At 36.0% G+C, this 13,141-nt stretch overlaps 1 protein-coding gene across 5 annotated transcripts in view; it reads left to right on the top strand.

The window, feature by feature from the left end:
* lrp1bb (low density lipoprotein receptor-related protein 1Bb) overlaps positions 1 to 13,141 on the top strand; it is a 355,559-nt gene that overhangs the window by 153,476 nt on the left and 188,942 nt on the right. For all 5 annotated transcript variants that reach the window (XR_007828439.1, XM_051119357.1, XM_051119358.1 and 2 more), the window contains 3 exons: positions 2,794 to 3,016; positions 9,916 to 10,102; positions 10,326 to 10,469. Coding sequence is in view for 4 of the 5 variants with exons in the window: in XM_051119357.1 (XP_050975314.1) it covers positions 2,794 to 3,016; positions 9,916 to 10,102; positions 10,326 to 10,469 (554 nt within the window). In the remaining variant the exon portion in view is untranslated. The remainder of the gene's footprint in view (positions 1 to 2,793; positions 3,017 to 9,915; positions 10,103 to 10,325; positions 10,470 to 13,141) is intronic.

Raw genomic sequence — 13,141 nt, forward strand, 5'->3', positions numbered from 1 at the left:
GAATCACCTCGAATCTAATCGTTCTGAATTGGCAAAAATCGTTCTCGAAATCCTATGAATTGTGAATCAAATCGATTCGCTTTTAACCCAAAGATATACAGCCCCAATTGACACAAATAGATAAAAGTGCTATAAAAGAAACACTCAACAGTGTCTTTCCACCAGTCTGAAAAAACAGTTGAAGAAAAATTTCAACCTTGACAGGTGCATGAAAAAACAGTGTTTTTGCCTTACGTTTTAAAATTATATTTCAAATTGTATATTTTAATATGTTTCTAAATATTCAGTAATACTTCTCACTATTAACTGTTGCTTAGCTAGGATATTGACTGTTTATGATAGGGGTGTAACGGTACACAGATGTCACGGTTTGGTACGTACCTCGGTTCGAGGGTCACGGTTCAATACGATTTCGGTACAACAGAAAAAAAACAAATCTACTATGCTAGGTTTCTTTTCATTTATTTTAAACAGACAGTAGTACAAATTACAATTTTTTCCACCTACATGTGAAAATACTAAATATTATATAAAATTAATGTCATATATAGGCTATAAAATCTGCAGTACATATATACATACAAAGAATAAATACTTGAAATATATTTAATTTAGTGAAAGTTGAAGTAATCGCGCCGGCGCACACAAACACAAATCAGTTCCAGGATTCCAGCATTGCTAACTTGACAGCATAGTTGGCGTAGATGGAAATATTATGGAAAATTTGGATTTGTACCAACAAGAGCACAAAGCTCCATTTCGCAGACAGTTGAGCGTAAAAGCCTTTGAAGTAACGTTATACTCCTTTGTCAGTGGGAGACGCGTTCAGAATCAGCACATGATCACTGTCTAGTGGGCTTTGTTTTCAAGTACGCAACTCCTGGCATTCGTTGTTCTTCTGCCGGCGGTTATCAAACAGAATTGCATTACTGCTAGATTACCCCTTCTGGATTGAGGGTGAATTGCCTGTATTCGTTGTAAGGCCTCATGCACCGAACCGAGATACCGTGACGGTTCATTACGAATACATGTATTGTTACACCCCTAGTTTATGAGTATGTACAAAGCACATATTAATACATTATTCTGCACAACCATATTTTAGACCTGTTAACCTCGCACATCTAAATGCAACCACTGCGAATTAGGAGTTTACTGAGGTAAAACTTGTAATTAATAGTTAATGTGCTATTTTGGAATTGGTCCCCAATCTTAAAATATGACCAGATTTTAAGCTGCCATTACTTCAGTCTTCAGTGTCACATGATCTATTAGAAATCACTCTAATATGCTGATTTGGTGCTCAGCAAACATCTTTTCATCTTTTCCTTTCATCTTTTGTAACATTAGAAATGCCTTTGATGCATCCTTCCTGAATAAGAGTAATGATTTCTTAAAGAACACCGAACTTTTGAACGGTAGTGTAGTTTGATTATTCATATTATGTAATGTATTTATTCCTTACTTTTAAGCGGCTTGTTACTTGAGTGTTGCATTGTTTGGGATGGTATGTCAAGTTAAAAACACTGGAGCTTGCCAAATTGATAATGTGCTTTCCAGTTTTTATACAATATGCGTTAGATGGTGGGTGAACAGACTGCGGGCTGTCTGAGGATGTGGATGAGAGAGTATGTCTATCTGGTTTTTAATCCTGTTTGAATGGCTTTAACATAACAGAACGATCCAGTTAGTGTTTTTTCCCCTTCTAGTATGAATTGTTCTTTTCTTTATGGAACAATGTAGTATCAATTTCTGTATTGAGGGCTGAACTCAAATCTGAAGAAGAAAAAAAAAATCTGGCTGAGGAACACAGAATGAGCAAAACACACCACAGTGTACTGGAACTTTGTACGTGTAACAGGAGCCAATTAGTTTGTATTGTTGGCAGGCAGGAAAAGCATCACTGATACACGGTTCAATTATTTCTAGAATTCAGAAAACAAAAGATTTGAAGAGGGTCAAGAAGCAGAAGCCTTAGAGAGACAAGCTTTTTACATCTTTTACTAATATTCTAATCAGCTAAAAGTCTGACTTTGAAACATTTAATGAGTTCTGCGACTTCAGTCCCCAAGGGACAAATGAAATGACTTACAAGAAAAGGTTGATGCTGCGCAGCGAAGAATTCTGGATAACAACAGACTACGAGATGGATCTGCCATGATAAAAAGCTCCTTACGGTGAAGTTTTTTAATTTCCTTTATGTTTTATGTTTGCTTCTCCGGAGCAATTAAGCACTTGGGGACCGCTGGCTGCGTGTGAACTCTTTCCTTGTTAGATTCCTAATTAAATTATGTGTTTGCGGTATCAGCCACTAGGTATCTGATGTTGTTAGAGCTTGAACACTCAGTCTAGCACGCTTTGCATTCACTGGTAGACTATTTGTAGCTGTTTGTAGCCTGGTCATCTACCTTAATAATGAATTTGCATACACGAGGGGCAAAAAAGGAAGCTTTTTTTGAGTGGGGTTACTGTAATTGAAACACTTCAAAGGAAGATGGTGTCATTTGATAAATGCATTTATGCACGTCACTAATGAGGTCTTGCTTTAATTGGCATGTTTCATGGGTGGAAACAAAAAGAGTCTTACAGGAACAGCTAGTGATGAAAAATAGTACTCATGAGATCTTGTTATATTATGTGTCATAGTAATGTACTTTTAAGGGAATAGGAAAGAATTTGCCATTATTTACTCAACCACATTGTTTTAAACCTGTATAGCATGTGTAAATAAGAGTAAAAGTTATATTTTTGGCTGACTTCATTGTTTTTATTAAAAGATTGCATCTTTTGCAGGATGCTCTTCTTCACTGACTACGGGAATCAAGCCAGACTGGAGCGCTGCAACATGGATGGCACCAACAGAACTCGACTTGTGGATTATAAGGTTGAGCGGCCGACTGCAGTGGCATTAGATCTGGTAAAAAAACTGGTGTACTGGGCAGACGCGTATCTGGATTACATTGAAATGGTGGATTACAATGGCAAAAACAGACACACTATCATCCAGGGATATCAAGTGAGTTCTTTTTATTTATTTTTTTTGACATTGTGGTTTGTCATTTTACAGTCACTACTGTTTAAAAGTTTGGAGTGCTAAATTTTTTTTTTATGCTCATCAAGGCTGCTTTTATTTCATCAAGAGCACACTAAAAACAGTAATACTGTGGAATGTAGTTCAAATTCAGAATTTCAGAATTACTCTTTTACATTTATTTCTGTGATGGAAAAGCTGAATTTTCATCATCCAGTCACTGGATCCATCAGAAATCATTCTAATATAAGCATATGATTTTTTTTTATTTTTTATTTGGAATGATCATGTGAAAAACATGGTGCTCAGGAAACATGAATAATTCTCAATGTCAAAAACAGATGTGCTGATTAAAGGATTAGTTCACTTCCAGAACAAAAATGTACAGATGGTTTACTCACCCCTTTGCCATCCAAGATGTTCATGTCTTTCTTTCTTCAGTCGTAAAGAACTTGAGGAAAGCATTTCAGGAATTATCTCCATATAGTGGACTTAAATGGTGCCCCCAAGATTGAACTTCCAAAATGCAGTTTAAATGCAGCTTCAAATGGCTCTAAACGATCTCAGCTGAAGAAGAAGGGTCTTATCTAGCGAAACAATCAGTCATTTTCAAAACAAATTGACAATTTATATACTTTTCAACCTCAAATGCTCGTCTTGTCTCGTCTCTGCGATGCACATGGGTAGTCTGTGTAATCCGGGTCAGTACAGTTAGGGTATGTTGAAAAACTCCCATCTCGTTTTCTTCTGCGACTTCAAAATCGCCCTATATCGCTGTTTTACCTTTTTTTGTAAATGGCGTTTGAACTTCTTTGCATGTACACTGTGTAAACATTGTAAAAGGTTGGAGAAGAAAACAAGATGATAGATAGGGCGCTTCTTCCTCGGCTGGGATCATTTAGAGCCCTTTGAAGCTGCATTTAAACTGCATTTTGGAAGTTCAATCTTGGGGGCACCAGAAATCCTGAAATGTTTTTCTCAGGAAACATAATTTCTTATCGACTGAAGAAAGAAAGGCATGAAGATCTTGGATGACAAGGGGCTGAATAAATTATCTGTAAATTTTTGTTCTGGAAGTGAACCACTCCTTTAAGGGTGTGTTCACACTTGTAGTTCGGTTCATTTGGTCCATTTCGTCTGGACCAAAAAGTATAATAATACATTTGGTCCTGGTCCGCTTAGCGTTCACACTAAGATTTTTGACAGTGAACTTAAAGATACCAAACCTAAAGCATAGTGATATGTTCACAACCTGGTTGGTCTGATTGAATGACGTATATCTTGTGAAGGAAGTCACTGAACACCTCAAACAAAAAGATCAAAGTACCCATTCACCGATCTGTCTGCTCAGCGCTGTTTTAAGTCAAACACACATAATGCTGTCTGCTTGACTAAACCTGCTCTGTTGCGTGTACATATGATTTTATTTTCACCACCTGCGAGCTCACAAAGAACTCATAAAAGGCACTTTACCTCCTCGTTTCTCCATTTCCCCTGTGCTCATTTTATTTTTCACCGCTTGTTCCCTTTGTGAAATCATGTCGCATAGCATCGGATCATGTCTTTACTTCCTGTTTTTGGTTCATTAAGAAGCATTTGGTCCTTGTTGTGTTCATATTTCATTCGAACCACACCAGAGTTCGTTTGAAAGTTGACCAAGATCCATCTTTTTGGTGGTCTCAGTTCGCTTGTTTGGTTCGGATAGCAGCGTTCACACTTACTCAAATGAACTGCACAAACAGAGCGATTGCACCAGAGATTGTTTTTAATCGAACCAAATATAAAAAGTGTGAACACATCCTAAAGGGATAGTTCACCCAAAAATGAACGCTTCATAGACAGCAATGCAACGCAAGGCCCAGAAAGGTAGTATGCAAGTCATTAAATAAAGTTGTTTTTTTTGTTTTCTTTATGCACATAAAGTATTCTCATAGCTTCTTAAAATTAAGGTTGAACCACTGATGTCACATGGACTATTTTATTGATGTCTTTGCTACCTTTCTGGCCCTTGAACATAGTAGTTGTGTATCCGACTATGCAGGGTCAGAAAGCTCTCGGATTTTATCAAAAATATCTTCCAAAGATGAACGAAGGTCCTACGGGTTTAGAACAACATGACAGAATTTTCATTTTTGGGTGAACTATTTATTTAGTAGTTTTTTGGACGCTTTTTTCTCCAGGACTCTTTGATGAAAAAATTCAAAAGCATTTATTTGAAATGGAAATCTTTTATAACACAAAAATCTTTTCTGTCACATCTGATCAATGCAATGTTTTTTTGTTTAAAAAGTATTCATTTTTTAAATAATAGTAATATTAATATTGACCCCAGACTTTTGAACAGAATATGTGGGCAGAATAAAAAATGTAGTAGCTCAGCAGCAGCATAAAAGAGAGTTTTTCTTAATGTTATCCTAGCCTAAAGGGGCATTCACATTTACTGTTGCTTAGCGAAATTTTGTGTGCAAAAATCCAGTCATTTTTATTTTGAATCCACATGACTAGGAGTTTTGCATTACGCAGAAGTTCCCCATGTTGATTTAACTCATGTTCATGTTGGTCTTGTGAATTTAAAGAAGAGGGGGGAAAAAACAGCTTGGTTTGAGTGTTTGTGACTTGTGTGTGAGCTGCATCACTACACTGTTGACAATGGACAATGGGCCTTTTTGTCTGCAAAATGTGGCTGAAAGTTTGCTAATGTTACCGTTATTTAATACTTGTTTAGATAGCTGAAATTAGACACAGACAGTTACTTGCGACATGCATGCTTACCAATGGTGATGTGAAGAGAAGTAAATGGTTGTTTGTCTGATGCAAGGCTCTAATCATCCCTGATAGAGAAAGAAAGAAACCAACACAGTTGTTCACAGATTGATTTCAAGTATTAATTGGTTATGGCATTTATACCCAGCAGCAACTGTATCTGTGTGGCTTCATCTGCGTTTTAATTTCTCAAGCTAGTTCTTGCATTAATTAGTCTAAATGAACACACAGGCTACAGAAACAGATTCACCATTTGAATATTTTACCTGAAGTGCACTTATGAGAACTGTAATTATGGATCATTATTATTCAAAAGTAGACCTCAGATAAGCAACCCAAAGATCTTCTTGTTGTTGGAAAGTGTAGAAGGCCACGTACATAAAGCAACGGATGACTGTATGCAGGCAGGTGCAGGTGCATTTGGTTTAATGGCACTCTTAAATGTGAGCCGCAACGTATTGGTGAGAGGTTTCTAACACATTTAATTTCCATCGCAAATTAAGGTTAGTCTCTGCCTGGCCTGGAAATTGTATCTTCTCTTTTTCTGACTTCATTGTTTTTCTAACGGGTTCCTTATTATGTGATGACACCCTTTCTAATTAGGCACACTTCCAGGTGAACTTTTTATTTTTTTATTTAACGCATGGTTTGTTCTTAGTTCACTTACACTTCACTGCACTCTAATGTATTTCGTAATATACAGTGCATTCCAGTGTAAACCATTACATTTGATATACAGTGGCCCCTGGAGTGTTTGGACACTTAAGCTGCACTTAAAAATTCGTGAATGTAATTCCATTAGATAACACAATATCAAACCAAGTGCTTATTTTAAAAGAAGCTTAGCTCTAACAAAAAGTTGCACTAAAAAAACTGTCAAAAAAAAAGTTGCACAAAAATGTATTTTAATTAACAATAAGTAGCCTGTATCCTCCTATGAGTTAAAAAAGTGCACTCTAAAAAATGCTGGATTAAAAACAACCCAGCTTGGGTTATTTGGCAACCCAGTACTGGGTAAATATTGGACAGAACACATGCTGGGTTATTTTGACTAAACTGGTTGGGTTAAATGTTTTAACCAAACATGCTGAGTTTTTTTTAAAGGAGAAGTCCACTTCCAAAACAAAGATTCATGTATAATGTACTCACCCCATTGTCATCCAAGATGTTCATGTCTTTCTTTCTTCAGTCGTAAAAAAATTTATGTTTTTTAAGGAAAACATTTCAGCATTTTTCTTCATATAATCGACTGATATGGTGCCCCGATTTTGAACTTCCAAAATGCAGTTTAAATACAGCTTCAAATGATCCCAGCCGAGGAAGAAGGGTCTTATCTAGTGAAACGGTTGGTTATTTTCATAAACAAAATACAATTTAAATACTTTTTATTCTCAAATGCTCGTCTTCCCTTTCTCTCCTTGAACTCTGTGTATTCTGGCTTAAGACAGTTAGGGTATGTCGAAAAACTCCAATCGTATTTTCTCCCTCAAATTCAAAAATCTTTTTAAAATCATCCTACATCACTGCAGAAGTACAGACCCGGTCTTTGCAAAGTAAACATGCGAATAAGATCAAATACCCTTAGCAAAAAAGGTAAAACGGCAATATAGGACAATTTTGAAGTTGAGGGAGAACATGAGATGGGAGTTTTTTCAACAAACCCTAACTAACATGACCCGGAACAAAAACAGTTTAGGCAGAGTGAGACAAGAAGAGCATTTTACATTAAAAAGTATATAAATTGTATTGCTTTTATGAAAATAACCAATCATTATGCTAGATAAGACCCTTCTTTGTCGGCTGGGATCATTTACAACCGTTTGGGATCGTTTGAAGCCACATTTAAACTGCATTATGGAAGTTCAAAATCGGTGCACTATATCAGTCCATTATATGAAGAAAAATGCAGAAATGTTTTCCTCAAAAAAACAATTTCTTTACGACATAATTTCTATGTGAATCTTTGTTTTGGAATTGGACTTCTCCTTTAAGTCAGCTATTGTTTAAAAATTATTATATTGCTGGTTTAAAATGGACGGGAACTTATAAAAACACACATAATTACTAGATGCAATAATTAAAAGATTAACATTTATTATTAAGCAAAAACACATGGACAAAACACAAGACAAATTAAATTTATTTGGGTGAATACAGCATAGTTTGCAATATCACGTACATTTAAACTCATTTAACAAGCATTTTAGACATAAAAAATGTAACATTTAAAAGTAGAATTTTAATTTTAGTGTATGTTTAACCATTCTCTGTAATCGCTTTTTACTGTTTTACTGTATCACCGAAATCTGAGCCGGTGAAGGGCTGCTGTTTGCTGGGTTAACTCCGAGCTTCAGACTGCGGCCTCGTGTTTCACTCGCAGCTGAAAGATGCCATGACTGACTTCAAAAACTACCCGTAAGCAAACAGTACTGAAATTAGAGAACATATTTTAAGATTAAACTCAGCACAATAATGAATAAAATCCATTATTTTGTGCAAGGCAAAAGGCGTTTCCATCCTGCGAAACAACCGCTGCTGGCGCAGCTAAATGAAATCTCATCCATAAGTTGCGTTGTGTAAAATAATGCAATTTACAGCACAGTAAAGACTTTATAAATGAAAAAAAAAAAATTATACAAACCTTTATTTTGCTGAAGAAGTGCAAATCAGCAGTGCTGAGAACTGCTCTCTCCTGTAGAGGACTCAAAAAGCCAGTGCTCTGACTGACTGTAACTCAGCAGCTGCTGGGTTCAACCCAGCGGTTGGGTAGAAAAAAATAATAACCCAGCATTAAAAATGAGCCAGCAACTTAGTTACAGAAAAACTACCCAGCACCTGGGTAAAAAAATAAGGAAAATTACCCAATAAAATGACCCAACAAGTTGATGCCAGCATTGGGTTAAAAAATAACCCAGCATTTTTTATAGTGTGTGGTTTTCACTTAATCTAGATTTTATTTTTCATTGCAATTTTATATCAGTTTTATGACTGTGACTTCACTACCATTCAAAAGTGTTTTTTTTTTTTTTTCTTTTAATTTATCAAAAGTTTGGGATCAGTAAGATTGATTGATTTTTGAAATAAATTAATAGTTTTATTTAGCAGCAAGGACACATTAAATTGATTTTTACTTAAATAAATGCAAACACCATGGTTTCCATATGAAAATCAAACAGCACGAATCTGAATGACATTTTAAACTATATTCAAATAGAAAGAAGTTAATTTAAATTGTAATAATATTTCACAATATTATGTTTTTACCATGTTTTTGCAGCCTTGGTGAGCATCTAAAAAACTGTACCGACCCAAAACATGTTTGGAGGTGGAAACTGGCTTTCATTTTGTATCATCATGAAATGTTCAGGAAATGTTCATTATTAATATGATGGACCCCTGTGTGAACTCACTTTATACAGCCACTTAAATTGATCTCAAGACCAGTTGATTAAAAGTAATTGCTAGAATGGCCAAAATTGTATTTTTAATTGTGCATTAAGTGTCCAAATACTTTTTGGAGACACTGGAATATCCACTCTTGCCCTGGAGGAATGGTTGAGTATCTGACTATAAATTTAAACAAGAATAGCATTATGAGCCACACTATTTTGGCACTATTTCTTACCTCTTGCAGAATGCGAAAGAGAGTATGAATTATCTCCCTATGGGTTTAAGTGAAACACAATGCACATTTTAATGTGTGTGTATTTGTAGGCAGGGTTCAGCGCTCCCAGCGTGCTCCTGTCACATGTTGCTCGCACAGATAGCATGTAGGATAGAATCACTGCACAGAATTGAGATGTCCCCAGAGAAACACGTGCACTCTGGCTGACCCTGCCCAACTTGCTGAACTGCCTGAATGCATATCAATATGATTCAGTTACCTTCAGCCTGTCTGCAAGTCTGCACACCTTTATTCAGATTGTGGGTTGTTGCCAGCTCAAATTAAGTCTAATAACAGCTTTAGCTAATGGCTAATTTGATGTTGAATCATAGGGAAATACCAAGGACTGTATCTGCGCTTTTCTGCTTGCTGTTGAGCTTACAAGATGATATTTACCTAGCTAAGTAGCTTCCGAGTGTTCTAATCAACCTGAAGTAGTCAATGCTCCTTTTTCTAGGTGGCCCACCTGCATGGATTAGCTGTCTTTGAGGACTACTTGTACGCAACTCGCTCTGAACCCTCCAGTGGAGCAGTGGTAGACATCTTACGGATAAATCGCTTTAATGTCACAGACCCGGAGACGCTAACCAGCATAGGAAATGCAAAAACAATACGGGTTTACCACAAGCTCAGTCAACCAAAAGGTAAAGTATGTGTTAGGCTGGTTTGAATTGCTTGGTTAGACTGAAGAACATGTCTGGGCATCTGTTGTTCTTCCTGCATCGTACACATCATTCTTTGGCTTTTGTTTCATGTTTTTTTGTATTATACTGTATATTTTAATACAATAAAACATTCTTCAAGATTATATGTACATACAGTAGGAATATGCTAATTGCAAATATGACACCAGTGTCCTCTCTTCAGTCAAGGGCCATGCGTGTGAAGTTGACCCTTATGGTAAACCAGGAGGATGCTCGCACATCTGCCTTCTCAGCGGGAGCTACAAGTCCCGGAGCTGCCGCTGTCGTACCGGATTCAGCCTGGGAAGTGATGGGCTGTCCTGCAAAAGTCAGTCCACCACAGTTCACAGCCTTTCTTTTGTGCACTGTAGCTGTTCACTTGTGTTGTTCTAAGATAAATAATAATGATAATGATTGTAATAATAGTGGCTGTCAGTTTAACATTTAACCCTGTAAAGCCTGGATTATGAAATAATCATCATAATAGTCTCAAAAATCTTTTTTTTTTTTTTCAATTTGTTTAGCAAACCTTTTCTAAAAGACAAAACCTTTTTATTGTGTGGACAAAACATACAATGCAATGCAATACTACGATAATAGTGATATGTACAAATAAACATGCCACAAGAGCCAGATATAGCATATTTGGGACTTTTTAACATGATTTTCAAAAAAATTATAATAAGGGGATGATCAAGTAAGTTGCTTGTTTATCGTGAAAGGATTAGTTCACTTCCAGAACAAAAATTTCATGGTAATTTACTCACCCCCATGTCATCTAAGATGTTTATGTCTTTCTTTCTTCAGTTGAAAAGAAATTATGGGTTTTCAGGAAAACAATTCAGGTTTTTCCCTCATATAGTGGCCTTCAGTGGGACCCAACGAGTTAAAGGATTAGTTCACTTCTGGAACAAAAATTTTGAGATAATGTACTCACCCCCTTGTTATCCAAGATGTTCATGTCTTTCTTTCTTCAGTCATAATTATGTTTTTTGAGGAAAACATTTTAGGATTTCTCTCCATGTAATGGACTTCTATGGTTTCCCCAAATGTGAACTTCCAAAATACACTTTAAATGCGGCTTCAAAGGGCTCAAAACGATCCGAACGAGGAATAAGGGTCTCATCTACCAAAACGATCGGTTATACTAAAAAAAAATTTATATACTTTTTAAACATTAAATGCTCATCTTGTCTGGCTCTTTGTGAACTGTTTTTTTCTGGTCATGACAGTTAGGGTACGTCTAAAAACTCCTGTCTCATTTTCTCCTCCGACTTCAAAATCGACCTACGTCGCTGATTTTACCTTTTTTTTTGTAAAGCGTGTTTGATCTTCTTTGCATGTTCACTTTGTAAACTCTGGGTTGGTACTTCTGCAGTGATGTAGGATGATTTTGAAGTTGGAGGAGAAAATGAGATTAGAGTTTTTAGACGTACTAACAGTCATGACCGAAAAAAAAAAAAAAAAAAAAAAATTCACACAGAGCTAGAAGAGACAAGCATTTGAGGTTAAAAAGTATATAAATTGTATAAAAAAATAATAATAAATAACCGAAGTTCAAATTTGGGGGCACTACAGAAGTCCATTACTCTGAGAAAAATCCTGAAATGTTTTCCTCAAGAAACATAATTTCTTTACGACTAAAGAAAAAAGAAATGAACATCTTGGATGACAAGGGGTGAGTACATTATCTCTAATCCTTTAAACGTCCAAATTGCAGTTTCAATGTCATTTCAAAGAGCTCCAAACAATCCCAGCCAAGGAATAAGGCTGTTATAAGTGTAACGATTGGTCGTTTTCAAAAAAAAAAAAAAAGTGTATACTTTTAACCACAAATGCTCATCTTGCACTAGCTCTGTGATGCACATCTATGACTTCATGCATTATGTAATCACGTTGGAAAGGTCACATGTGTTTAGTTGTAAGTCTGTGTACGTTGGTTCAAAAAGTTAGGGTCCTTTCCAACATGATTATGTAATGTGTAAAGTCGAGCTAGTGCAAGATTAGAATTTGTGGTTTAAAAGTATATCAATGTTTTTATTTTTTTTATAAGCAAATGACCCTTATTTCTTAGCTGGGATTGAGTGGAGCCCTTTGAAGCTGCACTAAAACTGCAATTTGGAGCTCCAACCCATTGGCTCCCATTAAAGTCCACTATGTGGAGAAAAATTCTGGAACGTTTTCCTAAAAAAAACTTAATTTCTTTTGGCTTAATTTCCAACGTTATAAAGTGAACGTCTTGGATGACATGGGGGTGACTAAATTATCAGGAAATTTTTATTCAGGAAGTGAACTAATCTTTTAATAACAATATAAAATTTTATTCTTACGTCATAAAAATCAGTAAAGATTTCAAAGCAAAAAGACACGCGAACACCCTGAGGGTTAACATTTTTAGAATGGTACTGAAAGGCTTTTTACTAGCTAAAAAGAATAAACTATCAATCAGACAACAGAAGGCATTTATCAAATATGATGCAGTAGCTTTATAGGATTAGTGCAGTCTGTTATTAAAGACAAATAACTGTAATAATATAATGCAATTACATAAATTCTGTAATTCTCTATTATGTAATTAATTTTTTTATCGATTGACAGCCCTAATAAAAATATATTTCTTCTCTGCCACCAGAGTGAAAAAAAATGCACCCAATGATTTTATGACACCTAATGTCACGTCATCTCCGCAGAAATGGTGATGGAATATGTGTTTGTTTTATTCGATTCTCGTCAGCTATCTAGAGCTGGAAATTGAAATGTGTGAGTTGTTACACTATTAAGCAGGAAGATTGAGCGCTTCTGCATTTGCGCCAGTCTTGGCGCTGACTCGGATTGACAGAGATGGAGATGAACTTTTAAGGAGATTGGCCCACATGGTTGTGATGTTATTTTATTGACTGCCTATAGCATGATTCATTACTGCCATTACTGCCATTTCCACTCTGTTCTCTCCTATGCAGATCCTCCTGATCAATGGACGTTTTACTTAGTTGACAATGA

The sequence above is a fragment of the Labeo rohita genome, chromosome 9, assembly GCF_022985175.1.
Source record: "Labeo rohita strain BAU-BD-2019 chromosome 9, IGBB_LRoh.1.0, whole genome shotgun sequence".
Lineage (NCBI taxonomy): Eukaryota > Metazoa > Chordata > Actinopteri > Cypriniformes > Cyprinidae > Labeo > Labeo rohita.